General features: G+C 33.3%; 1 protein-coding gene across 1 annotated transcript in view; it reads right to left on the reverse strand.

The window, feature by feature from the left end:
- DOP1B (DOP1 leucine zipper like protein B) overlaps positions 1-27,693 on the reverse strand; it is a 132,098-nt gene that overhangs the window by 89,300 nt on the left and 15,105 nt on the right. The window contains exons 2-10 of the mRNA XM_051984839.1: positions 27,460-27,641; positions 27,190-27,360; positions 17,790-17,979; positions 15,980-16,078; positions 13,212-13,335; positions 5,707-5,816; positions 4,758-4,872; positions 2,822-2,942; positions 375-494 (exon numbers count right to left, since the gene is read on the reverse strand). Coding sequence (XP_051840799.1) covers positions 375-494; positions 2,822-2,942; positions 4,758-4,872; positions 5,707-5,816; positions 13,212-13,335; positions 15,980-16,078; positions 17,790-17,979; positions 27,190-27,360; positions 27,460-27,641 — 1,232 coding nt within the window. The remainder of the gene's footprint in view (positions 1-374; positions 495-2,821; positions 2,943-4,757; positions 4,873-5,706; positions 5,817-13,211; positions 13,336-15,979; positions 16,079-17,789; positions 17,980-27,189; positions 27,361-27,459; positions 27,642-27,693) is intronic.

Genomic DNA, 27,693 nt, shown 5'->3' on the forward strand with positions numbered 1-27,693 from the left:
GATACATCTAGAAAATTCATAGCATATTTTCTGTAAGTTACACTTTTAGGATATAAAGCAAAGTTAGCATCATAAAGTAAAGAAAGATTATACCCAAAACAGAGAGGTTTCTTGGCTTGATTAGCATCTTTGAATCTGAAGATCAAATGCTGCTGTTTTTGCACAAACCATTTGACATTTAAGTTGCTTATTTTTCTCTGATGACTCCTTGTGTGACAAACATTAACATTTTATTTCCTTCTATAATAGTTAGATTATGAAAAGTCAGCATAAGCCACAGTCAGAGCCTAAACCATTTATAATCTGATCATTCTAACCACCCAAGAAAGTTCTTATATAGTTCATTTCTCTTTTATACTAAACTGTATAATTACCTAAAGCAGTCTTCAAAACATCGAGTCATATAATCCCAGATGAAATCTGAATTTAGGGAAGTAATTAGAAAATTCACAGTTTTAACAATCTCAGAAGCATATTTGTTCTCTTTTATTGCGCTGTGAAGAAAAAAAAGGAATATATCTGTGAAAAAAAGATAATTTATTGTCTTTTAAAAATATTATTTATTATGTTAAATTCCTCTCTGGGAAGGTCCCTGGAGGTTAAAGGGGTTACTGGGGGAAATGTATTGATATAAAAAACAAAGGATAACAATATTTATTTTAAAAAAATAAAGTTTAAAATAAGAGACCATGTGCTCACTTCAGCAGCATATATACTAAATTAAGAGAACATCCTAGACCTGAAATAGTGTTATTTTGCAAATACCCTTAGTTTATTATTTTTATAACTCTTTGTTTCTAAAGACCCAAGAAGATGATTTCTGAGGAAGTTATCAAAGTTTTCATGGAGAAAATTTTCCAAAGGGGAATTTTTTCAATACTTATGTTAAATATAAAGTAAAATAAAGAAACTATCTTCCATAACCTCTAAGAATTAGCAGGAAAGGCATCCTAAATATTACTTTAGGAAGTGAAAAGAACTCATTAATAAAGTAAAAGCTCTCAAAACATTCATAAGGAACATCTCCTAGAGATGAAGAGGATTAACAGGGGCAGCTGGGTGGCACAGTTACCCACTGTAACTGTGGGGGGGGGGGGAAGAAGAGGGTTACCATAACTCACTCACTGAAGGAAAAGGACATTAAGGTTAAAGAAGAAAAATTGATCCAGGCTTGTTTTCCCTTAAAAAACAAATAACTGTTTAGAAATTTTCAAATACTGTAAATAAATAAGCACATTTATTACTCATTTTAAAAAATAACCTGTTTTTTTTTTAAATCTCCAAGAGTATCATCACACACAGGCTCCTCCCTAAATAGTGACTTTTGTACTCTTAAAATTTTGTTTGATTCACTTCTCATAGTGCACTTAAAAAATATTTAATTGAGAAAAACATTATCTACTTCCTTTTAAGATTATCAACACCTAGCTCTCCATATTCGGACCTCGGATAAGTCCCTTAAGCTCTCTGTGCCTATGTCTTTTAGGCACCTAAATAAAATGGGAATAATATCACATACTTCCTACTGGGATTATTGCAAGGATAAAATGGGATAACATTTGTAATGCGCTTTGCAAATTTTAAACTATAAATACTAGCTATTATTCAAATAAGTAAAGTATCTAGTTTATGCATGGTTTGGTACCATACCTTGGAAAACTGAAAGATAGCTGTCTTTCTATCAGCTTGAAGTGTATTGGGGAGAAACAATAAATACAAAAGTAACTAAATAAAAAATTATTTCAAGATGGAAGAACACAAAAAATTAGTCTAATTTCTTACTCATAAGTTAAACATTCACAAAAAGGCACTGTTATTTGTATGAAGAGAATAAATTTATTACAGACAAGTGGGATAGAGATGTTAGCATGTGATCAGGAAAAGTTTTGTATGGAATAGAATTCCTCTGTTGAGCCTTGAAGAAAGGTTGGAAATTCTGAGAGAAATCTGAGAAGAGTCCAAGCAAAGTCACAGAGATGGGAAATGCTAACACAGAGAAGAGCTAATAGGGCAGTTTGGCTGAAATACAGACTATATTAAGGTGATTAATGTGAAATAAATCTGGAAAATTAGATAAGACATATTTTTGAGGGCTTTAAATTAACAAGTATTTATTAAACTTTAAATGCCAAGCTAAGGCTATCATTGCCCAGAGGCAATAGTCTTGCACTACAGATTTTTTGGGTAGAAGTATGACAGACTATGTTAAGAATATTAATTAGGCAGCTAATAATGTTGACTTTTAGAATAACCTAACATATTCTATCAGAGCAAATGGGATTTTTAATCAAAGAAAAGTAGAGAGAAAAGTTTTGTTGTTTTTGGAATTCAATCAAGTCTGACTCTTTGTGACCCTGTGGGATCATAGAATGCCAGGATGGATACTGAAGTGGTTTGTCATTTCCTTCTCCAGCTTATTTTAAGAGATAAGGAAACTGAGGCAAACAGGGTTAAGTGACTTGCCCAGGGTCACACAGCTAGTAAGTGACTGAGAGAAGATTTGAACTCAGGTCTTCCTGAAGCCAGACCTAGGGCTCTACCCATTAAGCTACATAGCTACCCTGACAACGCTGTGAAGTAAAGAGAAAAAGGCTTTCAGCAAAGGGGGGAGTAATCAAGAGTAATGTGTTTTGGAATTAGAGAACTTAGGCAAGTCATTGTACCTCTTTATCTCATCCTGAGCAGTAAGTTAGACTAGACAGCTTCTAAGGCTCTCTTCCAGAGATGAATATATGATCTTCATCTTCATGAATATATGATTTTCATCTTTTCCAGAGATGAAATATAAAGATAATGAAAGGAAAATTCCTCATTGTCATACCTTGTAAGTAAATTTCCACTTTGAGTGTAGCTAAGTTTAAGATCAATCCCAAGAGCATCTCTGCAGTAAGAGTATAAGGCTCTGATCACTTCAAGAAATAAATCCCCAACAACCTGAGGCCCTGCAATTGAAAAAAAGGTCAATCCATGATATGAATAAAAAATTAGTCTAATTTCTTACTCCTAAGTTAAACATTCACAAAAAGGCACTGTTACTTGTATGAATAGAATAAATTTATTAAACTCTCTACACCTTTTTCTTTAAAAAAATTTTGTGTAAATTGTGTGTGTAAATCGGCTTAGAAAGGAAGAACCTGAACTGTTGATATATTCTTAAATTGCTTAATTATCAGAATTATTTCACATGAATACACACACACATACACACACACATATTTACAAGGCAAATATCTTAATCAGAGTGTAACATACATAAAACTGACTCTAATAATGACAACCGCAATAACATATAATTAAGACAATATGAAAGACATACTCAGAGGACTATTTCTCAATTTCCAAAGCAATAGACATACATCTACACATACATTTTAAAAATGGTCAGCACATAGGAAGAAATTTAAAATTCTCAAAGACAGGCAAATACATACATAAAAAATGCCTATAGAAATAATCAAAATAAAGATTATGAAAAAAGATCCCTTCTTTTTTGTCTTCTCCACAGATACTTCCTTCCATATAAAGAAAAAATATTTTTAGTTACATGTTAAATATGAAGTACTTCCACTATCTTCCAGTGTTTTTATATTTCTCCAAAACTGATACCACATGTTATCTCAGCATCACATACAGAGGACAGTTTATAATTATCTTTAATTTAACAAGTTATCCCAGGTTGAGATGGTCTAGAAAGTCATGATCTAGAAAGGACACACCATAAAATGTTTACCAATGAGTAAAACACATGATTGTGTGTTATCAGGAATATTTGTTCATATTCTTCATATATACATTTAGACTAAATCATGATGACCCCTTAGAGTTATGTGGAAAAATCTATTTGGGCTAGCAGAGATCAACTATGTGAGTTGGAGTAGAGGGAAGGACTCACTGTGTACAGTTTGGGGTATAATTACTACTGAGGAACAACGCAACAGGGTTTTGAAGAATAAATGCATTATTTTTATTTTCCTTTTGGAATCTACATATACTTTGGCATCTTCAAATAAAATTTACTTTAGAAAATAACTAATCTCAGCTATTACTTAAGGTCCTTTGCTGAGTTTTGGAAAATTGGAAAATGAGAGAAAAACTCCTATAAAACCAAGTAAGAGCAGTATTCTTCTTTCTCTACTCTTGATCCGTTGAATTGAATTGGAAAGATGATTCTCCAGAGTGTATTGTTGAATTATGGTTTTAATTTATTCAAAAATTCAAACCTAAACTTTGTGCCCTTCTCAACATTTTTTGCCTTTGTTTCTTGATCATTATAAAATTTTAAATAGAAAGGTTAGATTAGAGAGATTTTCAAAAGCATTTATGTTCTACATCCTTTTGATTTCTCTTTCTGTCTCTTTCTAAACCAAGACTTAGACACATTTAGTAAATTAGTTTCTGACAGGTTTGTGCCAACCGACTAAGAGTACTGAATTTTTCTTCTATGTTCACATACCATCTTCTTAAAAATATCAAATTACTAGACTTTAGCTATTAAAGACAGATCCTTAACCAGACATCATACAATATGATTGGCTTGGAAAGAAAGTTAAACATTTTATTATATCATTTCAATAAGTGAAATTCATGTGATAATATATCATAAATTCAAAAGATGAAAAATCAAAAGATAACATTCATCCTTCTGATGACAACTGATTTCATAACAATTATCCTGAAGTTTGGAAAGAATCCAAAGTGCCTTTGAATCAAAGAAATATTAAATTAAGTTTAACATTAAATTGTTTTTACTTTATTACCTATTTCTGGCTTGTCAAGAAGACTACCAAGGATACGGAAAGGTTTCAGGTAAGCCTGATGACTTTCTTCAAATTCAGAGCTGGTAAACTTCTGATGCAAAATTTCAATCAATGCCTAATTTTTAAAAATGACATGTTAGAATACTTTATATCAATGGCGTGAAAGTTCAAAGGATTTTTTTTTCCTTTTTTGAGGCAGCTATGTAGCATAGTGGTCCTAAAGTCAGAAAACTTGATCTAAGGTGCACATTAACTGTATCTTCAACTATAAAATGAAGATGAAAATAGCACCCTACCTTGCAAGTTGTTGTTGTGAGGATCAAATAAGATATATTTTTTAAAGTTCTTAACATAGTACCTGGCACAAAGTAGATGCTATATAAATGCTTATTACTTTCTCTTTTCCCTCCCATTAATCCAAGTCATTTTTAAGTGTGGTCAAGTATCATTAGATGGAATAAAAGATGCTTTAGACACAGTCCTACAAGATGTAACAAACAAGTTGAGTTCTACAAATAAAGATATCAAAGTGTGCTTACAATGCTGGTATCAATCAGTCAACAAATATTTATTAAATATCTGTTGTATGCCAGCATGGGCCAGATACTTTAAAGGCAAGTTCAAAATATGAAATAATCCCTACTCCCAACAAACTTGCATTTTATTGGGAGAGAGAATAAATATATGTAAAAATACAAGAACATAAATATAATATAATATTAATAAATGTATATATGTACATAATATATGTATACATATATATATATATATAAAACACAAAGTAATTAAATAAAAATTTAGGAGAGAAGGCACTAGCAGGTGGGGAAGGGGTTCAGAAAAGGCTAGCCACATGAATAGATCACACTTATGTTTGCTCAAGACTCAGCAAAGTAATCCTCTAGATACATCAGGACAAACAGCTCTCTGAATTTGGAAATGATCTTCCTACCTCAATTAAAAGATCTTTTGAGTATTTTTCAAAAAAATAGGCAGATTGGTCTTCATAAGATGTTGAGACGTTTGATTGAGGCACAACAGTATTTCCTTTGATATCTGAGCCTACAAATGAAATAAAAACATTTGTTCATAAAGAAGTTTAACATAAAATATATAAAATAAGAAAATAATATCACATAATGTGAGGCTAGATTCCCATCTCCTAATATCTTATAATGCTATTTATCCTAGAAAGTCAGAAAGAATAGAGTAATAGTTTTAAGAGTTTTATGTTACTCTTTTACTGACAGAAAATTTATAATAGTAATTAACCATGGCTTAGGTAAAATACCATTTTAATCTACCCTCAACTGTCTACACTTATTTTTTGCACTGACATGAACAACTTGATTCTGTTAATGAGAATTTCTATATACAGTAGGTTTGTTCTCTAGTCTTCATGCAATTACCAATTAGGCAATTAATTTTTTGAGTACAATAATATTTTAAAGAAGTTACCATGAATAAAATGCTCTGCTAGGTAAATGGGAGATACAAAGTTTACATGAAGGTATGGGCCATGTTTTCAAGGATTTTACAATCCAGTAGAGGGGATAAGATGTATGGACAGATAATTATAATTTAATATAATAGTTACAGAGAGAATTACAAAACAAAGTACTACCAGAGAAGTAAGAGCTGTTCAGAAATCAGCCCAGTCAGGGGCAGGTATAGTGGATACAGAGACATCCCTTTGATTTCCATTCTTGGCCACTACAAAAAGTTCCTATTTGTACAAAAATATCAATAGCAGCTCTTTTTGTAGTGGCTAAGAATGGAAATCAAAGGGATGCTCATCAATCAGGGATTGGATAAACAAGTTGTGATATATGATTGTAATAGAATATCATTGACTAAATGACTAATATAGAAATGTCTCACAAAATTGCAAATGTATAACCTATATCTAATTGCTTACCATCTTAGGGATTGGAAGAGGATGAACAGAATTTGGAACTCAAAACTTTAAATAAAAATGTTTAAAATTGGGAGGGGGGAGAAATATACCTTTCCCTCATCTTTGCCTCTTGGAACCTTTAACTTTCTTTAGAGACTGGCTTAAGTTCAACTTCCTTCAAGAGGCCTTTCTTAATTCCTCCAATTGTTAGTGCGTCCCAAATTATATTACACACATCTGTGTACGTGTCCCTCTCACAAAAGTAGCTTTTTTCTTGTTTTTGCATCCCCGGTGCCCAGAACAAAATCTTGAACTGGTTAGTGATATTTAGCTAATTCTTACTAAAATGAATTAAAAGTTAATTTACAAAAGGATTACCAGGGAAAGCTTCCTGGAAGAAAAAGCATGTTGAACCTTCATTTAAAAACTTATAAAATATTAACCAATCTTAATAGACTGATATTTAAATGTAAGTCTTTCTCACTATAGACACAGCTAGGTGGCTCAGTGGATAAAGGGGCCAGGCCTGGAGTCAGAAAGACTTGCATTCAAATCTTGCAATACTTGTTAACTGTGTGACCCTGAATAAATTATTTAACCTGTTTGCCTTAATTTACTGAAGCAGGAAATCTCAAACCATTCCTATATTGATGAATTATTGTTTAGAAAGTAATATGAAAATCTGCAAAATATTGGAAGCTGCTGTTGTTACTCTGCAATAGATAAATGGTAACCAACAAATATCCATCTACATCCTATACTTTTATATCCCAGAAATCAATCTTTACCAGATATCCAAATAAGTGACAGTGTAGTAGAGTGATACAGATTATTAATGACACAAGAAAGACTTAAATTCAAACTCTGCTTCTGACAGATGTTAACTATCTAACTTTGAGCAAGGCACTCAATTTCTCAGAGTCCCAGAAAACTTCCTAAATATCATAAATTATATATGAGTTGCTGATTTGTCCTGGGAATTCTTCATGCCAGTCAATTCATAGATCTAGACATTCAATCTCTCCCTCCAATTTCTTACTCCCATTATGATCTATCCTATAGGTCATATTAATGACCTATATTACATATTACCGTGGATTAAAGTTACATTTGATTTAGTCCAAGAGATTCAAGGTTTTAAAAAAATACAATAGGGATTTACGAACCATAAAATTCAATTAAAAACCACATTAATATTAAAAGGGCATATTTGAAGAATAAAAAAGGATATTAAAACACAAATCCATTTTTTTGAGTCACCAGATTAAAAACATCAAGGAAACATTTAGAGGAAGTGGTATTTCAGAGGAAAAAAATCTGATGATTTCCTTCTTCTAACTTTTTCCACCCTCCACCTCCTAGCTGAAGTTACTAGGTGTTGAGCCGAAGGATTAAGCTAAGAGTCAAGGCACAGGAACCACTCAGACACAATAGCTACAACAGCCCCGGGAGTCAATTCTAGCTCTTCTATGTTTCACCCCTTGCTAACAAGGTCCCAAAATGTTTTGGAGGGTTTTTAAAACTTAGACATCTCAAAATAAACCTCAAAGTTGGAAGAAAACTTTAAAAATAAATTATACAATAATATAAAATAATGTAAAAATTATTTTAAAATGGTTACAAAGGAATAATAGAGTAGTTCATAAAATTTTCCTAGGATAAAATAATTGATAGCCAAGAGCAGCATGAGGAAGATAAGATCCATTGAATGAATAATATATATCCAATTTTGTCTGCAGTCCCTATCATGCATCTGGACCATCTGAATAAAACAGTTAAGTCATCATAGACTTTTTGCATGCAATCTGTCTAATGTCCTATTCATCAAGAATTCTGAAATGGCCTTATCTAATCATAATTTATTAGCCTTAAACCTTTCTGTCTGTTTTCCCTTACACAATGCTATTCTTCATTTTAACCACCTTCCTTGAACTAGCCATTCTCATCTTCTCCCCATCTTGACCCCTTGAGGAATTTATTCAACTCTACACTTTCTTCCTTTTGCATCCTTAGCCCTTTATCACATCAACTGATTATGTCCAGCCAAGCCTCAGTCTTGGATTACTCCCACAATTTGGTATCTTCATGGCTACACATGTGCTGCTGAAAGAAGATGGAGAAAATCATTCAGCCATTATGACTGACTACTACGAATTTATGTTAAATAATCTCAACAAGACCTCACTGCTGCTAGACTGACCATCAAACGACAAAACCGTTGTGCTAATCTCACTGTTGTATGCTCGTGAAACCTGGACAGTACAGCCCTCTCTACATCCTCTCTGCTGAGAACCTTGTCTCATATTTTACAGAAAAAAGCGAGGTCATTCATCAACTATCTCTTCTCCTCTAATTCTCATCTTCTGTCACTCAGGTGCCTTCTGCTACTTTCTTCTTCATCACTTCTATCTCACATGATGAAGTGATCTTACTCTTTACTTAAGCTAATCCCTCTATTTGTCCAAGTGATCTCATTCTATCCCATCTCTTCCAATATTTTGTACCCCTGTCATCCCTACTCTTTCATTTATTTCCAATGTTTTTCTCTACTAATTCATTTCCTACTATCTACAAACAAGACTATGTCTCTCTTATCCTGAAAAACTAAACAAAGCAAAATCTTATTTGATCCTTCCACTCTTACTTACTATCCTCTTTTTCTTCTGCCCTTATAGCTAAACTCTTTCAAAGAGTCATTTATAATAGGTACCTTTTTTTTCCCTCTCACTCTCTCCTTAATCTCTTACAAACTGACTTCCAACCTTGATTCTCTTCTCTACAGGTTTTTGGAATAGCATTTTCTCCTGGTTTTTCTTAACCTGATTATTCCTTTGCCTCTTTTGCTAGATACTCCTCCAGTTCATGCCTTCTAACCATAGGTGTCCCTCAGGGTTCTGTCTTGGGTTCTTTTCTCTTCCCCCTCTATATTACTTCACTTGGTAAACTCATCAGCTTAATTACTTACTTACTTAATTACTCTCATATATATCTGACTATTTTTCCAATCCCCCTTACCATATCTGGGCTGAATATTCCTGAAACTGCTGTTTCTTTCACTGCTACTGTAGCTCTTAGAGCTATCTCCATAAGCTATCACTGGCGTTACTAATTTTTGTGCTCTAAATTAGTCCCTACTCTAGTGTCACAGACCTTTCTTGCAAACCCCTAAATTGTCTTAGACTCGAAAAACATTTTGACCTTTTGTTGGCTATATTACTTCAGAATTCAACTTGATGTTATTTTTTATTATTATTGTAGCTTTTTATTTATAAAACATATGCATGGGTAATTTTTCAACATTAACCCTTGCAAAACCTTCTGTTCCAACTTTTCCCTCCTTTCCCACATCCCCTTATCTAGATGGCAAGTAGTCCCATACATGTTAAATATGTTAAAGTATACGTTAAATACAACATACGTATACATATTTATGCAGTTATCTTGTTGCACAAGAAAAATCAGATCTAGAAGGAAAGAAAAAAACTGAGAAGGAAAATAAAAATGCAAGCAAACAGTAACAGAAAGAGTGAAAATGCTATGTTGTGGTCCACACTCAGCTCCCACAGTCCTCTCTCTGGGTGTTGATGGCTCTCTTCATCACTGAACAATTGGACTGATTTGAATCATCTCATTATTGAAGTGAGCCACGTCCTTCAGAATTGATTATTGTATAATCTTGTTGTTGCCACATATAATGATCTCCTAGTTCTGCTCATTTCACTTAGCTTGATGTGTTATTTTAAAGTTGCTTGGAGGGAAGATTAACAGAGCTTGCTGCACCTACTCCATCATTTTGGGTGGCTATGTTCCCTTCCTTTCTAGTCTTCTTAGACCCTAATATATTAAATCTATTAAAAGCCATTGGTCTTATCTCTCAACTTTGCTCATTTTCTCTGCTTGATCCTATGTCTGGAGAGTACTCCTTTCTCTCTAACTACTCACTTTCCTGGTTTCCTTTAAGTCCCATCTAAAATCTCATCTTTTCCAGGAAGGCCTCCTCATGGCCTCGATTCCAGTGCCTTGTCTCTGTTAATTATTTGCTATTAATTTGCTTGCTTTATATGTATTTGCATTTTGTCCTTCCCACTATATAATAAGCTCTTTGAGGACAGATATTCATCAATTGGGGAATGGCTAAATAAGTTATGTGAATGTAAGGAAATATTGTTTTATATAAAATGATGAGCAGATTGATTTCAGAAAAGCCTGGAAAGACTTGCATGAACTGATGCTAAGTGAAGTAAGTTGAACCAAAAAACCATTATTCACAGCAGCAACAAGATTATGTGATGATCAACTGTGATGGATTTGGCTCTTTTCAACAATGAGGATTCAAAGAAATTCCAATAGACTTGTGATGGAAAGAGCCATTTGTATCAGAAAGAGAACTGAAGAGACTGAAGATGAATCAAATCATAGTATTTTCACTCCTGTTCTTGTTATTTGTTAGTTAGCTTTTTCTTGTGTTATTTTTTCTTTCACCTTTTGATCTGATTTTTCTTGTGCAATATGATGAATATGGAAATATGTTTAGAAGAATTGCACTGTTTAACCTATATTGAATTGTTTGCTGTTTACAGAAGGGAGTGGGGTAGGGAGAAAGAGAAACTTGGAACACAAGGTATTTGCAAAGATTAACTAGTTTTGCATATATTTGGAAAAATAAAGAGGAAGTATAAAAATAATCAAAGAGAAACACATCCTATATGACCAGGATTCTATGGCTACAAAATATTGTTGGCTGTCAGATGACAGCCTGTTGGTCAGTGATAACAGAGTTTCTGAGACTGAGCAACAATAATGAAGCATTTAAAGTTGACTCAAGTGCAGGACAAAGTTGGTATCTGCCACCTGACCTAGTGATGTTTCAGGCCTAAAAACACATCTCCAGATTTCCCCTTTGAGCTCTATCCAGAGAATTATGAGTATTGCACAGTCTGACTCAGACCACTCCTCAACTCCACCTCTAAGCTATAAAATTAGCATATCAGTGACATGAAACACTTGGTTTCTCTCATTTTTTTCCTATAAATTTAACTTCTTGCCCCTTTACTAACTTTGCTAACTTCTTTGAGGACTGAACTTGCTTTAATTGGCATTACAATTATAATAAATTTTGCCCCTTGACTTGGAGATGGGTCTGAGCCTGCAAATTCTTTTGAAATACCTCATGACAGTGGCCTGGAACCTCAGTCTTTTTTTTTTTTTTTAATTTTTTAAAAAATTTTTATTTAATAATTACTTTATATTGTCAGAATCCATGCCAGGATAATTTTTTTTACAACATTATCCCTTGCACTCGTCTCTGTTCCGATTTTTCCCCTCCCTCTCTTCACCCCCTCCCCTAGATGGCAAGCAGTCCTATATATGTTAGATATGTTGCAGTATATCCTAGATACAATATATGTTTGCAGAACCGAATAATTATTGCACAGGGAGAATTGGATTAAGAAGGTATAAATAACCCGGGAAGAAAAACAAAAATACAGATAGTTCACATTCGTTTCCCAGTGTTCCTTCTTTGGGTGTAGCTGCTTCTGTCCATCATTTATCAATTGAAACTCAGTTAGGTCTCTTTGTCAAAGAAATCCACTTCCATCAAAATATGTCCTCATACAATATCGTTGTCGAAGTGTATAATGATCTCCTGGTTCTGCTCATTTCACTTAGCATCAGTCCATGTAGGTCTCTCCAAGCCTCTCTGTATTCATCTTGCTGGTCATTTCTTACAGAACAATAATATTCCATAACATTCATATACCACAATTTACCCAGCCATTCTCCAATTGATGGGCATCCATTCATTTTCCAGTTTCTAGCCACTACAAACAGGGCTGCTACAAACATTTTGGAACATACAGGTCCCTTTCCCTTCTTTAGTATCTCTTTGGGATATAAGCCCAATAGAAACACTGCTGGATCAAAGGGTATGCACAATTTGATAACTTTTTGGGCATAATTCCAGATTGCTCTCCAGAATGGTTGGATTCGTGGAACCTCAGTCTTTTGGGGGTTCTCCTGAACCCCAGCAAAGGCATCATGATGATATAATAACTCATTAGGAAAACAATCACTATGTGGTAAAAGGAAAATCTATCTGAACCACATTTAACAGAGAGTAGGAAGGGAGGGAGGAAGAAATATCTTTTGCCCAATTTGACTTTTCTTTTTCCACATATGGCATAAAGAATACATTTGTCTTAATCATATAACAACACGAAGTTCATCTATCCTTTTTGTTTTCTGTAGCAATAAGCTTCTACTTCAAAGATAAAATTTGGATAGAATTTCACTGTTTTTTACATTCAAATTGAAATGGAATTTTACTTGTAACTGGCTTATATTTTTGGGAAATGACCCTATGAAATGAAAGTATAGGCAACAGAACTGAATAATTGATGATATGCTGCAATTAGTAGTATTATTGTGTTGTTCTGAAACTTTGGTTTCCCAAGTATGTAATTTAGAACTTCTATACTAAAGCAAAAATTATTTGTAAATTCTGAACCAGAAATAGCCTATTTTAATTATTAATGAAAATATTATATATTATTCAGTACCTAGCAACCATGCATAAAATCTTCTGTTAAGAGACATATCTCTTCTCAGCAAAGTCTGGGTAGCAGCTGAAAGTATTCGAACAATATCTGATCTAAGCAGTGGAATGGCACTTTTATTGGAGTCCTAATGAAAAAAAAAGAAAAGAAAAGAACATTTTTCTGTAGATAATTGAAGGGAAAAAAATCACAATCTCTTTGAATGCAATTATCAATAAAATTTTAGAAACTTTATTTCTGAAACGTTTCATTTAAAATAAGTTATCAAAAGTAGTTCACATTTTAAATCAGTATTTCATTGTTGGAAGAATACCTTAAAAGTCCTAAAACTCAAATCTCTTTCAGATAGTGAATATTATATCTTTAAGACATCATTGAATGTCTTAATGGGAAGGTAGGATGAAAAGAAACAAACTTTTATTAAGCATTTACTATGTGTTAAGCACTTCACAAATATCTCATTTGAGCCTCATAATAACCCAATTATATGTAAGGAGCTATTAGGTAATAGAGGAATAAAATGAAAATGAAGCCATCTCAGGTTGAGGAAATATAACAGACACAGATCAATAAATAAAAGATAATTAGAAGAAGGAGAAAATACTAACAACTGGATAAATTAGGGAACACTTTACAGAACAATCAATCCTGATTGACAAAAACAGAAATTAAGGCTTCTGAGACGTAGGCACCATGTAAATTCTAGCTATTATTATTATTAATATTACACAGTCTAATCATAGGAAGATAAAACAATGTGGCTATACAGAATATGAAATGAAAACTGAATAGAGAGAACAACTTTCAGGCCAACTGAGCTAGAATTGTAGGTATATAAAAGGGAGTAATGTAAAACAAGGCTGGAAAGAGAAGTCTAAGCTAGATTTTAAAGGACTTGAAATTTATATTTCAGGAATTTACATTTTACATAATATACATATATATATACAATTTGTAAGGAATTTCTATTTTATTTTAGAGGCAACTGAGGACCATTCAAAGTTTTTGATTAAAGAAATAATACTAAAATATGCTATAGGAAGATTATTTTAGAAAGTGTATAAAGGACAGATTGGTCAAAGGAAAGATTGGAAATAGGAAGAACAATTAGGAGGCTGTTATAATGAAATCATCAAAAATTTATGGAGGATCTGAAATAGGGTAGGATACTTACATTTATGGATAGAAGAATAATAATCAAAGAGACCAAGAAAGAGTAAGACAGGTAGATAGAACATCAGAAGAGTTTCAACTCAAGTGTTGGGGAGGGATAATATATTCAAAAGAATGCACACAGACATGAGTATGTATATATGTACATACATATGTATTTATGTGTCTATTTGGGGCTTTCTATTTAACTCAGGCTAAGAGCACAGTGGCTATTCACAAGCTTAATCCTACTATTTGTCAGAAAAATCACTATGACGTTTTTTTTTTTTGATCTGGGCACCCTAGAAACTCTTCCTCCCCTTCATACTCACTACAGGCTCATCAAATTAGTTTTGTACTTAGTGTGGACACACAGTCAGCTAACCCAATGAGTTCAAAATTTATGTACTTAAAAGACCCACAGACGTGAGGTACGTGATTAACAAGAAAGGCAGTTTCAAGATGATAATAGATCAGAAGTTATATTGGAAGGTCCAAGAAGTAATTGGATGGTGATAAACAAGGAAAGAATATAATATAACTCTTTTTAAGAGTTTAGCAGCAAAAATATAGATAACATCTTAAAGGGATGACTCGGTCAAGTAAATATTTTTTAAGAATAAGAGACTTGAATAAGAGATTTTAGGCAGTGGTAAAATAGTGCCCCTAAGTAGTGAAAATAAGGAAGACAGAGGGGGTTACTGATAAAGTAAGCTGCTGGGAAGAGATGAAATCAAGAAAGTCAAATGAGGAAATTAGCTTTGATAAGAAAAAGAATCTCTTTCTCAGAGACTAGAGGAAAGGATGAGTGAAAAGGTAAAAGAGTATTGAGGTATGGAATAGAGGAGATAATGGAACTCATGATAGATATCCTCAATTTTCTCAGTAATGTAGGAGGTTAAAGAGGCATTGATCATCTTGAAAAGAGAAAAGGTTCAGAACATCACTGCAGAAAATGTGGTGATAGACCGGGGAAAAGAGAAAATGTCTGCTGTGTAGAAGTTAGAAATAAGGTAAGAACAGGTAACAAATCTGTAGCAGAATAATCAACAGCTCAGGAAGAAGAAAGGGAAAACTAGATAACAGATGCTAAATAGGATTGGCAAGATGTGGACAAAAGGTTAGCAGATTCAAAGATTGGCTAACTTCTAAACTATAAGGACAAGACTGAAAAGACAGAAGTAGTGCAGGGATCACATATTGGGAAAATAAAGAAGAATCTAGAGAAAGGATAGGCCATAGGAAAAAGATAATTTTTTCCTCCCAAACTCCCTTCCCTGTTCTGACATTTAATGCCCCTTTCATATTGTGGTTTTAATGCAGTTATGTTTTCTACAGTCTCAAATCTTGTACAAATTTATTAATTCATTTGGATCCATTACAGAACATTAGTGAGCAGTTCCAAATACCATAAAAGACAATCTTACATTCAGTATTTGCTTTGGGACTTTCATCTCCATAAAATGGAAATTTCTGTTGGTCTACTTAACATCATAAATAGCACCTATTTAGTAATTCAACTCTCTTTAGTTAAGTAGAACGACAGGCACTTGGTTTGAAATACATTGTTCTTTATATTTCCTATGAAAAAATGACTCAGACCAAGACAAATAACTTACCAGGCACGTGTAAAATGGGAAAAAGAAAAGAACTATTTCCAAATTGTTTCTCTGTACCAGAACATTAGAATCCAATAATGATGCACACAAAGATTTTACCTGTAGATGACAAAACACCATATTTAATTTATACCTCCAAGACATTTTAATTAATATTTCTGAACTGTTAAGTTTTGTTTTATCAGTGATCGAATTGTTTCTTTCACATTTGTCTTCTCACTCCCTTCAAATACATTACCCTTTGTACTCTGCCAAGAAATAAATGCACTTTCATTGCCCCAAGTCTCATTCCATTCCTCTTTATTTAATAGCCTTTTGGAGTGAGTGGTAGGAATGTCTAATTTAACCCTGTTCCACTTCTGACAAATAGCCATAATTGAAGAGAGCGCAGCATCCCTGCTTCCCCCACGAAGAATATGGAATATCACTCAGAGAGGAACATAATTTACACTTTTCTGCAGTGTCGAGAATTCCTGGTAAAATTCCCACTATCTAGCAGACTAGCACCTGCTCTGACAGTTTCCTGGAAGCAGTGAGAAACTAAGTGATTTGCCCACAGTCACACAGTAATGGAAAAAATACTTGTGCTACCTACTTCACAGGATCATGAGGATAATGCAAAGTAGTGTATATACATAAATATAAAGTTGGTTTAGACCAGTGCTTTTACTGACATGAGGACTCTAAATGTTGAAAATCTTTGCTATCAAAGGAAATCTGTAATTAACCAATAATTTATTATCTTACAGGTTTTGTTGGGGCACTGAAAGGTTCAGTGACTTGCGCAGGGTCACAAGGATAATGTACTTTAGCCCAGCTCTTCCTGGATCCAAGACCAGTCTTTTATCCACTATTATCAAACTGCCTCTCTAAGTACTATATAAAATAATTGATAATAATTTAGTTATATTCTGACACATTTTAAAGACTTCAAAAAACTTTAAAGCCACAAGATTGACTTTTAGAACAGGTAATAAAATTTACTTTAACAATATTGCCTTTTTTGTGAGAAATGAAAAAATAAAATTAAATTGAAGTTTCTTTGGAACTGATTTCAGGACCACTTTATATGTCACATAAGAGAAATGGTCTCATGAGACTTCATAGTTATGATGTACTACTGATAACACTAAAATGGGTATTGACCCAATTTTATTACATACTTTATTCACAAATTTGGTTCTTTTAGATACTTCTAAAAAGATTTCTGAGACCCAAAGTTCCATGTATAAAAAATCAATGTATTAGACTGGTCAAAAATCATTAATATTAATAATCAAATACCACAATATTAAATTATTTTTTCTTAGAAGACATAATTATATCTTTTATTGACATACATACATGTACATATATAGAGATATGGATATACTTGTATATGTAGATACACTTGTCACATGCACGTGCATGTATATGTTTACTTATACTCATATATATTGGGATATTTTGGAACAAAGAGTTCCAAAATATATTTTGAACTTTATTAACATTATTGGATTATACTTGGAGCCTCTCAAGGCAATTTTAGAATTAGACAACATTCCTTTAGATTTTCAGTTTCTATTTATTAAAAATATATATAATCACCTTACCACATTTTCACCTTAACACCCCAAAAACCTAAGATCATTATTCATCTCACAGTGACTTATGGAACATCCTACTTCCGCTAAAACTTACTTATTTTTCTGCTGTTCATTTTCAAGAGCTTGGAAGGATAATCTGCATGGAAAATAATAGGGAAGAAACAAAAGCAGAGATCAGACTACTCCAACCCCTAAATCTCTTCTGAAAAATATAATGAACTTACTGTGAGTTGGTAATCAGTCCCCAGCATATATGTCTGTTCTTGGCCAGGTAACTCTCTTTGTATGTGGTTGACCACAAAAAGGGATGCAGGGAGCCTTATGGAAGGACTCACCACAACTGCTCCCCACAGTGCAGTATAAAATACATCTTTGCCGACAACATGGGACAGCCTCAGAAGCAGAGCATCTGTTCTGTTACAAAATTGTAAAATTATTATTAAAGATTTCATTCTCCATATTTTCATTCCATATCTATTCTAATTATGGCATACTTTTTAAATTTTTTAATAGCTTTTTATTTACAAGTTATATGCATGGGTAATTTTACAGCATTGACAAATGCCAAACTTTTTGTTCCAATTTTTCCCCTCCTTCCCCTCACTCCCTCCCCTAGATGGCAGGATGACCAGTAGATATTAAATATGTTAAAGTATAAATTAGATACACAATAACTATACATGACCAAACTGTTATTTTGCTGTACAAAAAGAATCGGACTCTGATAGCCTGTGAAGGAAATCCAAAATGCAGGTGTGTAAAAATAGAGGGATTGGGAATTCTATGTAATGGTTCTTAGTCATCTCCCAGAGTTCTTTCACTAGGTGTAGCTGGTTCAGTTCATTACTGCTCCATTGGAACTGATTTGGTTCATCTCATTGCTGAAGATGGCCAGGTCCATCAGAATTGATCATCATATAGTATTGTTGTTGAAGTATTTAATGATCTCCTGGTCCTGCTCATTTCACTCAGCATCAGTTCATGAAAGTCTCTCCAGGCCTTTCTGAAATCACCCTGTTGGTCATTTTTTACTGAATAATAATATTCCATAATATTCATATAAGTGGTATACTTTTTGGAAAAATTTCTCAACATAAAATCTAGGGACTAAACCCTATATTCTAAGGTTTGGTTCCCAGAGAAGGGTTGCTATCTCAAGTTCTGGATAATGGTAGTGAGGAAGCACAGGTTTAAAACACATATATGGCAAAGGTAATTCTTTCAAGGTAATTCTAGAACTGTAGGGTCTAGAACATTTTTTCTCTCTTCAGACAGTTTTTATGTTATTCTTTATTGTACTGTGTCTGAGGTCAGATTACTTAACTATGTTCCCTGAGCTTAATTTTCAACTGCCAATAGTTATAGAAACCCAGTTTCCACATCAAAAATATTTGAAAAAATAAAAGTAGAAGCGCTATATAAAATTATTAAAAGATACCAGTTTGTCAGAAATAAAATAAGGTGATAACTTTTCGTGTTAAATATTTATAAAGACACCTATTTTCTTTTAAATCTACCTTTTTTCTTTTGCAAAAAATAAGTATACTAAATGATTCAGTAAAATTTCCTCTTGAAATAATTAAAAATGAGAAAGAGAAAAAAATCATCATTTTTTAAAATAAAAAAGAACAATGTTTCTGATTGTATGGCTAATGACTTTTCCATTAAGTCTTCCATTAAGCCTGGTTAAATAAATGAAATTTATTCTTGCTCTGCTTTGAAAAAATAAGCTAATTTGGCAGCTGTAAGAATATTTTTCTAGTTCATAGTGAGATAGTAGGCACTTAATGAATATTAGGTAAATTTGCAGCAATTCCACACTCCAACTTAAATCCTGGGAGTAGGTCACTACTGTTCTGTAAGGATATATGTTCTGCTTGAGTTAAGTCCTTGTTAGCTATTGAGAGAGAGATTAAAAAACAGACAATGGCCTCTTATACCAGCAGGTCTATCAATAAAGCCTCTGTTGTATTTCCTATCTCAAAAGGTGTTGTTCAGTTTTTTTCAATCGAGTCCAACTCTTTGTGATCATCATTTGGGATGTGCAAAGACAACAATATGATTTGCCTTTTCCTTGTCCAGCTCATTTTATAGATGAAGAAACTGAGGCAAACGGTTAAGTGACTTATCTATGTTAGTGTCTTAAGGCCAGATTTGAACTCAGGAAGATGAGTCTTCCCAACTGCAAGCCTGAAACTCTACCCACTATACCACCTACCTAGCCAATTCAATCTCAACTATTTGGCCAGTTATTAAGAAAGTACCTATTTTATTGACATTTCTCTTTAGCCACATGAATCATTGATTGTCATGCATTTTGTGATCAGGCCTCCTTTTGCCACATAATGATCTTTTTACTCACTTAATTAAAAATTATATAATACAATTTTTCTTCATACTCCTACTTTTGATTTTGTGTTTGTTAATTTTACATTATAATAAAACTTATTTAATTTAGAATAAGAGGAAGATTTAAGGAAAGGAATAAGATAATATTTTCCAAATGAGAATTATTCTTTAGGTTCTACAATAAAAATAGCCAGCATTATAACCTGCAAATTCTTTATGAATATTTTATAATGAAACATAAATTGGTATCATTAAATATTATTTGTACATTTGTTCTTGAAAGATGAAGAGTGAAAAAACTGTAATTCACAACAGGCCTAAATTATGTAACCCATAGAAAAAAGTAATTAATACTAAAACATTAATTTATAGCTTTTTACTGGAGAGTTGGGTAAATTGCCAAATTATTTGTGATTTCAATATCAGTAAGTCCCAATTAGTTATTTTTTGTTATATCTCTAAAATATCTCTTAGAATATCTTTAAAAGCTCTTATCTCTCACGTTTATAAATATTTGTAGGTGCTTTTACTTTCCCTTGTTTACTCTAGTTCTTTTTTCTTTCTTTACCCTCTTATCATTTACTGAGAGAAACAAAGGCCCATGAATAAAACATTTGAGGATTTCCATAGCTTACTAAATTTCAGTACTGGCCTAGAAGATACAAGACTGTCATTTACTGGACAAGTTAACTAAAGCAAGGACAAACACTTCACACTTTGGAACTTTCAGCTATTTAAATAGAATTAGAATTAACTAAATTAATAGAATTAAATAGAATAATATTTTAGAAAGCCCTTATTTCATAATATTTAACAATTATTCGTTCACTGATTGATTTAATAATTATAACTAACACGTATATAGCTTTTTTTTTTTTTTTAAGTTTTCAAAACATCTGATTCTTGACAACAACGCTGGGACATAGGTGCTATCATTCTCCAGATTTAGCAGATTAGGATATTGAAGTTGAAAAAGTTAAGTGATTTATCCAGGATCACACACTAGTAAGTATTAGAGATGTAACTCCAGAACTCTACACTACACTATCTACCTGCCTTTAAACCCCCCTTAATAGCCATCTATTACATGCAATGTACTAGGAATACAATGATGATAAAATAGCAGTCCCTGTCCTTGGGGAGTTCACATTGGAGTGGAAGGATGCAATACATACAGAGACAAGTTAAATACAAGATAAGATGTGTTAGAGCCAACCAAGCACAATTATAAAGTTAACACAGAAGAGGTAAAATAGAGGCAGAAAGAAGAAGGATTCATTGAGAAGATGACCCTTAAACTGGGCCCTGAAAAGGATAAAAGAAATTATGAAACGTAGAAATTAAGAGGAGCAAATACATCTGAGGAACAAGGAAAGCCTGTGTGAAGATATAGAAGCAGGGCCCAGTATATTGATTTCAAAGAAAAGCTAGCAGTCTGTTTGGCTAAAATATAGAGCTTCAGAAGGGATACAATGTGAAATAGAATTGGAAAAGTGAATTAGTACTACATTGTTGAGAATTCCCTTTTATTAGGCATATATATCCCAAGAAGTTTACTAATAGAAAGAAATATCCTCCATATACTATAATTTTTTTCATAATAGAATCTGAAAAGAACAAACTAACATTGCTTCGAATTTACACTGTCTAGCTTTCTGCTGTATTGATTCTGCATTATAATTGATTTTATGAAGTATTGATTTTATAATTGAGTCTGAATCTGCCTAAAGCCACCTTGCCATATCCTTGAATTAAACTCAGGAATTTCTTTCCCTCCAAATTAGTTTAAAGATACAATTAAAGAAAATTGTTATCCCTCAAACTGGGATAGTTTCAAGTCCCAGAAGTTAATTTATTGCCATCCATTCCCAACCTTGCCAGTTTTTTTGAAACCAGGGAAATTTTTATCTCTTCCAAGGAGACAGAAAATCTAGTTGCTTTGCTCCCCCAGCAAAGATAATAAAATATAGATGAATCTCATAAAACAATGAGCATTTCTTATCTGTCAGAGAAGGGTGGTCACTAGTTCCACATGGCTATTAGCTTGTTTTCTTTGATGTAACCAATCATGTTATCTCCACCTCCACAATGCTATCTACCTTGTAATCAATTGCATTATCTTCCTCACCTACCCAACCTGTACTTCCCAAAACTATATAAAAGTCAATAAGCCTTTTCTTAGGCTTATTAAGAGACCATAAATCCAATGTATGAATTACTGCTAACCTAACTAATAAACTGATCATGTTCAGACTACTCTCTCTTATTTTACCTTAATTTTCAAATGTAATAAGTATTTGTGGTAGTAAAAAGGGAACACAAAACTAGTGTCCATTGACTGAAATTCAGCAAGTTTTAGCATTTGAACCATGATTTATTTTTTTCAAGTTTTATTTTGTTTTCTTTTGAAGATAGGACTTGTAATACAGAAGGAAAGAAATGAATGGGTGGCAAAAAATTGCAAGTATTGACTGAAGTCTACTTTTTCTATGAGTTTGACTGTGAAAATGTGAAGAGAAAAAGTTTGAGCAGGTAGTAGAGTCATGGGAAGATTTTTAAGTATAATAATTATTAAATATAATATTTACTGCTAATGATGGTCACATTTGAAAAGAACTGGTCACTTCAAAGCATAGTTCTAACAAGATAGTAGACAATCAAATTCTGAATCATGTCTATATAATATATTTAGTATATTTGCTAAAGTGGGGGATCACAAACTATGGCCTGAGATCCAAATCTAGCCCATACACTTTTGTACAGCCCTGCAACTTTATTTAAAAATATAAAAAAAAAAAAACCAAAACCAAAATTAAAACAAAACAAAATTCTTGATTCTTCCCTTGTTTAGTTGGTCGGATGCACTTTCACAAACTTTGTTCTGAAGTACAACAAAAATTTCACAATATGATAAAGGCAGTTTTACTTTGGCTTATTCCTGAAAGCCATTTAAAAAAAATGAAACCACTCATTTCTTTGAATAAGGGTTTAGTATTGGTGTTTTTACTTTTATTTTTTCCTTGTCTTTTTTTTCCTGAAGCCATTATATGGAAACTTAGCACATTCCCAATGTTAACAACAGCTTTATGAGGTCAATTTACTTTATAGTTCTGCTTTTTATCATACTTTCTGTACATATGTTTTACCTTGTTTACTAGATCATAAGCTCTTTGAAAAAAAGTGGCAGTGTCTAATTTCAGTTCAGTACCCAGACCACAGTCAGTAAGGGATTGAATTTGCCAAAAATTATTTGGAGGAACCTTTCTAGGCCTTAATTTCTACATCTGTTTGTAACTCCATGTCCCAGGTGACCTCCAGAGTTCTCCCTAGAAGGCAGCTAAACATAGTTCAAGGTACCCTATATGTCTATATTATTAACACTTTATTTTTAATAATCAGTCAGGAGACAGAACTAGATCAAAGCAAAGGCATTTATTGAGAACAATAAGGTATTTATAATAATAGTACTTAGAAAACATTTTCTCCATAAAGCTAGGGCATGCTCTCCAACTATTACACTAAGCATCTTTAAAAACAGTGGGTACACAATCAGAATACATTTGTAGAGAGTTATACACATATCAAAAGCTTTGCATGCTTCTGGCACTATAAGGCACCAATATTCCTTTGCTTACAATATCCTCATGCTGCTACTCTGTCAGGCAAATTTCTCAGCTAATTTCTCTGTGCCCATTCCTTTTGTAGCTCAGCCTCTGAAGATCAAGGTTTGTCTATTCTCAAATCACACAAAGACATACTCTTCAGAGCTGTCTCCTCCCTCAGCTCCCTGGACCCCATCCTCTGTTGGATTTGGTGTCTCCTACTTGGCAAAGAAGTCTAAAAGATGCAGCCAATGAGGTGGGAAAGGTAAAGAAATCTCTCTAACTCCAAAAAGGGACATTATTTCTTTTTAAGCACTGTGTTCTTTGATTGTTGACTCTCTTATCTGTTGCCAGTGACTGATCACACATCTCACAGCCAATTTGTATTTACTCTCACTCCTTAGAGAGCATGTCTCAATTTTTAATAGTCTCTAAGAGTCCACAATTCTGAGTTCACGCTAGTTAGCTCCTTTTATTCCATGGGGTTATGGTTGGTCCTCCCTTCTTGAAGAGGACCATGACAGGGAGATGATACCACAATATGCAGCTGAATTGGATTTAAGTCAGGGAGAGATATGCAAGGCCACCTGCCTCACTTTCCTCTCCACAGTCATCTGAGACCAGTGGCCAGACACAGATCAGGATGTTTGGATATGGCATATAAGAGTACAGGTAAATCTTAGTGCTTAGTCTAAAATCTTATCTTGTTGTCTTTGTTACCCGTCCCTAATCTTTTGGGATTTCACCAACAGAAGTAAAATGTGGATAGCATTTATTACATTTCATTACATAAGTACTTATTGGTATTTATTTATAATATGTACCTATTTATGAGGTAAAATATATGTAAGATATATAAGTATATATGATATATACCTATTTATGAGGTAAAATATGTTAAAAAGGAAAAAGTACAAAAATCTAAAGATAAAATACTCTTCCATGACCACATATTCCATCCTCCTGAGAATATCTTAGTTTTGAGTTCTATGTAACAATGGGCAAACAGTGGAAAGATCTGCATCTATGATACTATTATCTTGTCTTCCCTTCACATTAGTTTCTTGACAAAGTTAAGATAAAGAAACTGTTTTATATACTTAAAGTAGTATTTTGAAGCTATGGTTTCCCCTTCTGATTATTTATAGGAATAGGCACTGTACCCATAAATTCATAGGGAACTGGTGAGTGTGGATACTTCCTCTATCATATCAGCTCAGCAACTTCTCTGCAACTTATATTCTTAGTGCTTAGAGTTCTGAGAGGTAAAATAATGTGCCCAGAATCATAGGCCAGTGTATCAAGACTTGAATGCAATCTTCTTATCTTTGAGGACTTGGTCTATATCCATCATGCACTGATGGAGAAAATAAAAAACCATGCTGACTGGTTCCATTATAAATTTTTTGTTATATAATTACAACTCTGTCCCCATTGCAGCAAGGCAATTCTTTTTATCTCCCAAACTGACTCATTAACCCACTTATCACAGTAACTTTTTCCACATTTTTTCATCCATTAGATTGTAAGCAATTTGAGGGCAGCCACTTTTGTATTCTCAGAGTTTAACACAGTGTCTGGCACAGAACACAATATGTTTACTGATTGATTTATCTCTCTTAATTTTCCCTCTTTTGACTTTTCTCATCTAAAAAGTTTGCTTTGTATTTCAATGAAAAAGTTGAGACCAATTCCCTGTTCCTCATTTCATATCACTAAAATGCTTTCTGCCATTACCTCCTCCTTCTCCCCTTTGTTACATGAAGAGATAGGTAACTCTTGCCAAGTTATCTCATTGCAATTATTCTCCAGTAGAATGTTCCCTGTATCATCCCCACTCTTACTAAAATGTAATCTCTTCCTGTCTACTGGCCACTTTCTTATCATCTATGTACATAGCCATTTCTTTCCCATCTTCAAAATCCATTCCCAATTCATCCATCTAGTCCCAATAACTATCATTATATCCTTCTCCTAATTTTTTCTGGTTAAATTCCTTTAAAAAGGACATCCACAATAAGTGCTGCTGCTTCTTTTGCTTGTATTCTCTTTTAAGTAAGCTTTTGATCATTAAACAAAATTGCTCTATTCAAAGTTACTAATGTCTTCTTAATTGCCAAATCTAAAAGCCATGTTTCCATCTTTAACCTTTTTGACTTCTCTACAGTCAATACTATTCATTTTATTCTTTTCTTTGACATTTTCTTTTCTCTAAGTTTTTGTAATAATGTTCTCTCCTCATTCTCTTCCCAGCTATCCAATTATTTCTTCTCTGTGTCCTTTGCAGGATCTTCATTCATGTCATGTTTGAAAGCCATGGGTGTCCCACAGAACTGTCTTTCACTTTCTTATCTTCTCCTTCACTTGGTGATCAAATCATCTCTCATGGATTCAATTACCTATATGCAAATAATTTTCAAGTCAACTTGTCTAGCCCTCATCTGTCTCTTGAACTCAAGTGTCAAATCTCTAACTATCTATTAGACATCTTGAAAACTCAAAATGTTCAAAACTGAACTCAGTTTTTTTCCCATAAAAATCTCCCATCTTCCTAATGTTCCTTTTAGCATCAAGGATACTGTCATCTTCCCAATTCCTCAGGCTTGAAACCCAAGCATCATCATTAAATATTCTCTCTCACCTCCCATATCCAATAAGTTGTCAGATTCTGCCATTTTCACTTTTATAATTAATTCAGTAAATGCCTTTCCTCTTATAAGGCAGCCCAAAGATTGCTTTTCACACTTGGAGTATTGCAATAACCTGCTGATTTGTCTCCTCACTTCAATCCATCTTTTACTCAGTTCTCAAATTGGTCTTTCTAAAACCCAGGTTTAAGCTTGTTATGTATTTTTCTCTAAATCAATAAATTGTAGTGAATCTATTAACTTTCAAGCTGAAATATAAAATCCCCTTTTGCCTTTTGAAATCTTTTATAACTTGACTCACTGTTTCTTTTTCAGTTTTCTTATACATTTCTTTCCTCCATGATCCACTGACACTGGCCTTGTTGCTGGAACTCTTGAACCTGGTACTTCATCTCTTGATTTGATATATTTTCACCAACTATCCCTCCTTCCTGAAATACTCTCCTTCCCCATCTCTGGCTCCTAGCTTCTCTAGCTTTTTTTAAGTCACAGTTAGAGTTCTATCTTTTATAAGAAGCCTTCTCCAATTCTTCTTAATATTAGTGGCTTCCCTCTAAGACTACTTTCTATTTATCCTCTATATATTGTGTTTGTAAATAGTTATTTTCATGTTGTTCTTCCAAACTCTGATTAAACTGTAAGCTCCTTAAGAGCAAAAGATGAATTTTTTTTGCCTAATAATTGGCACAATGTCTGGTATGTAGTAAGTGCTTAATAAATGCTAGGTGATTGAGTCTAATACTATCCACATCTATATAGTACTTTATATTGCAAGTTTACTTTATTATACCTTTTTTTTTTTTTACAGATAGAGAAAGTGAGATTTAGTAAAGAGAAAAATAAACAGCTAACAAATATTACGGCTACAACTTAAATCCCATTTCCTAAATCCAAGCCCTACAACATGTTGAGAGGTTGAGAGGAAAAAAGAGGTGCTTTTACTCCTCCCCTACTTCCATGGAAGGAGAATATAGGATACAGCTTTCATTTTAAGTTACTGTTGATAAATAGTTATAAATTCTTACCTGTCATAAATCTCCGAGCCCTCCTCTAGGCCAGGTAGCAGTCCAATAACAAATGCCTGAAGACTTGGAAGAAGCAACTTCTTTAATGGAAGAAAGTATTTCTCATACAGACCAAGAAGGACAGGTCTCACTGACACTGCTCCATTTGTCAGAAGAGGAAACAAGCCACAACTGAGAGAAAGGAAAAAGAAAAGACCAATAATACTTCCTAATCTGAAAATTAAACATGCTTTCTTGATAAGAAAATAAAATTTCAAAAAGCAAACCTACCTGTAAAGGAACAAATCTTTGGCAAGCCATTTTGTCCCTATGATTTTAAATATGATTTCATAGGTCTCCAGGGCTTTCAAATGTACTCCACTAGGCAAAGCTGGATGCAAACATTGAGCTAATCTCTTACTGATAATGAGCCGTCTTGGCAACAGGGAATATGTCAGATTACTCTGAAGAGCCTATAAAATAGGTAATACACAAAAAGATGACTTTGATAGTTAAATATAAATC

The sequence above is a fragment of the Antechinus flavipes genome, chromosome 3, assembly GCF_016432865.1.
Source record: "Antechinus flavipes isolate AdamAnt ecotype Samford, QLD, Australia chromosome 3, AdamAnt_v2, whole genome shotgun sequence".
Lineage (NCBI taxonomy): Eukaryota > Metazoa > Chordata > Mammalia > Dasyuromorphia > Dasyuridae > Antechinus > Antechinus flavipes.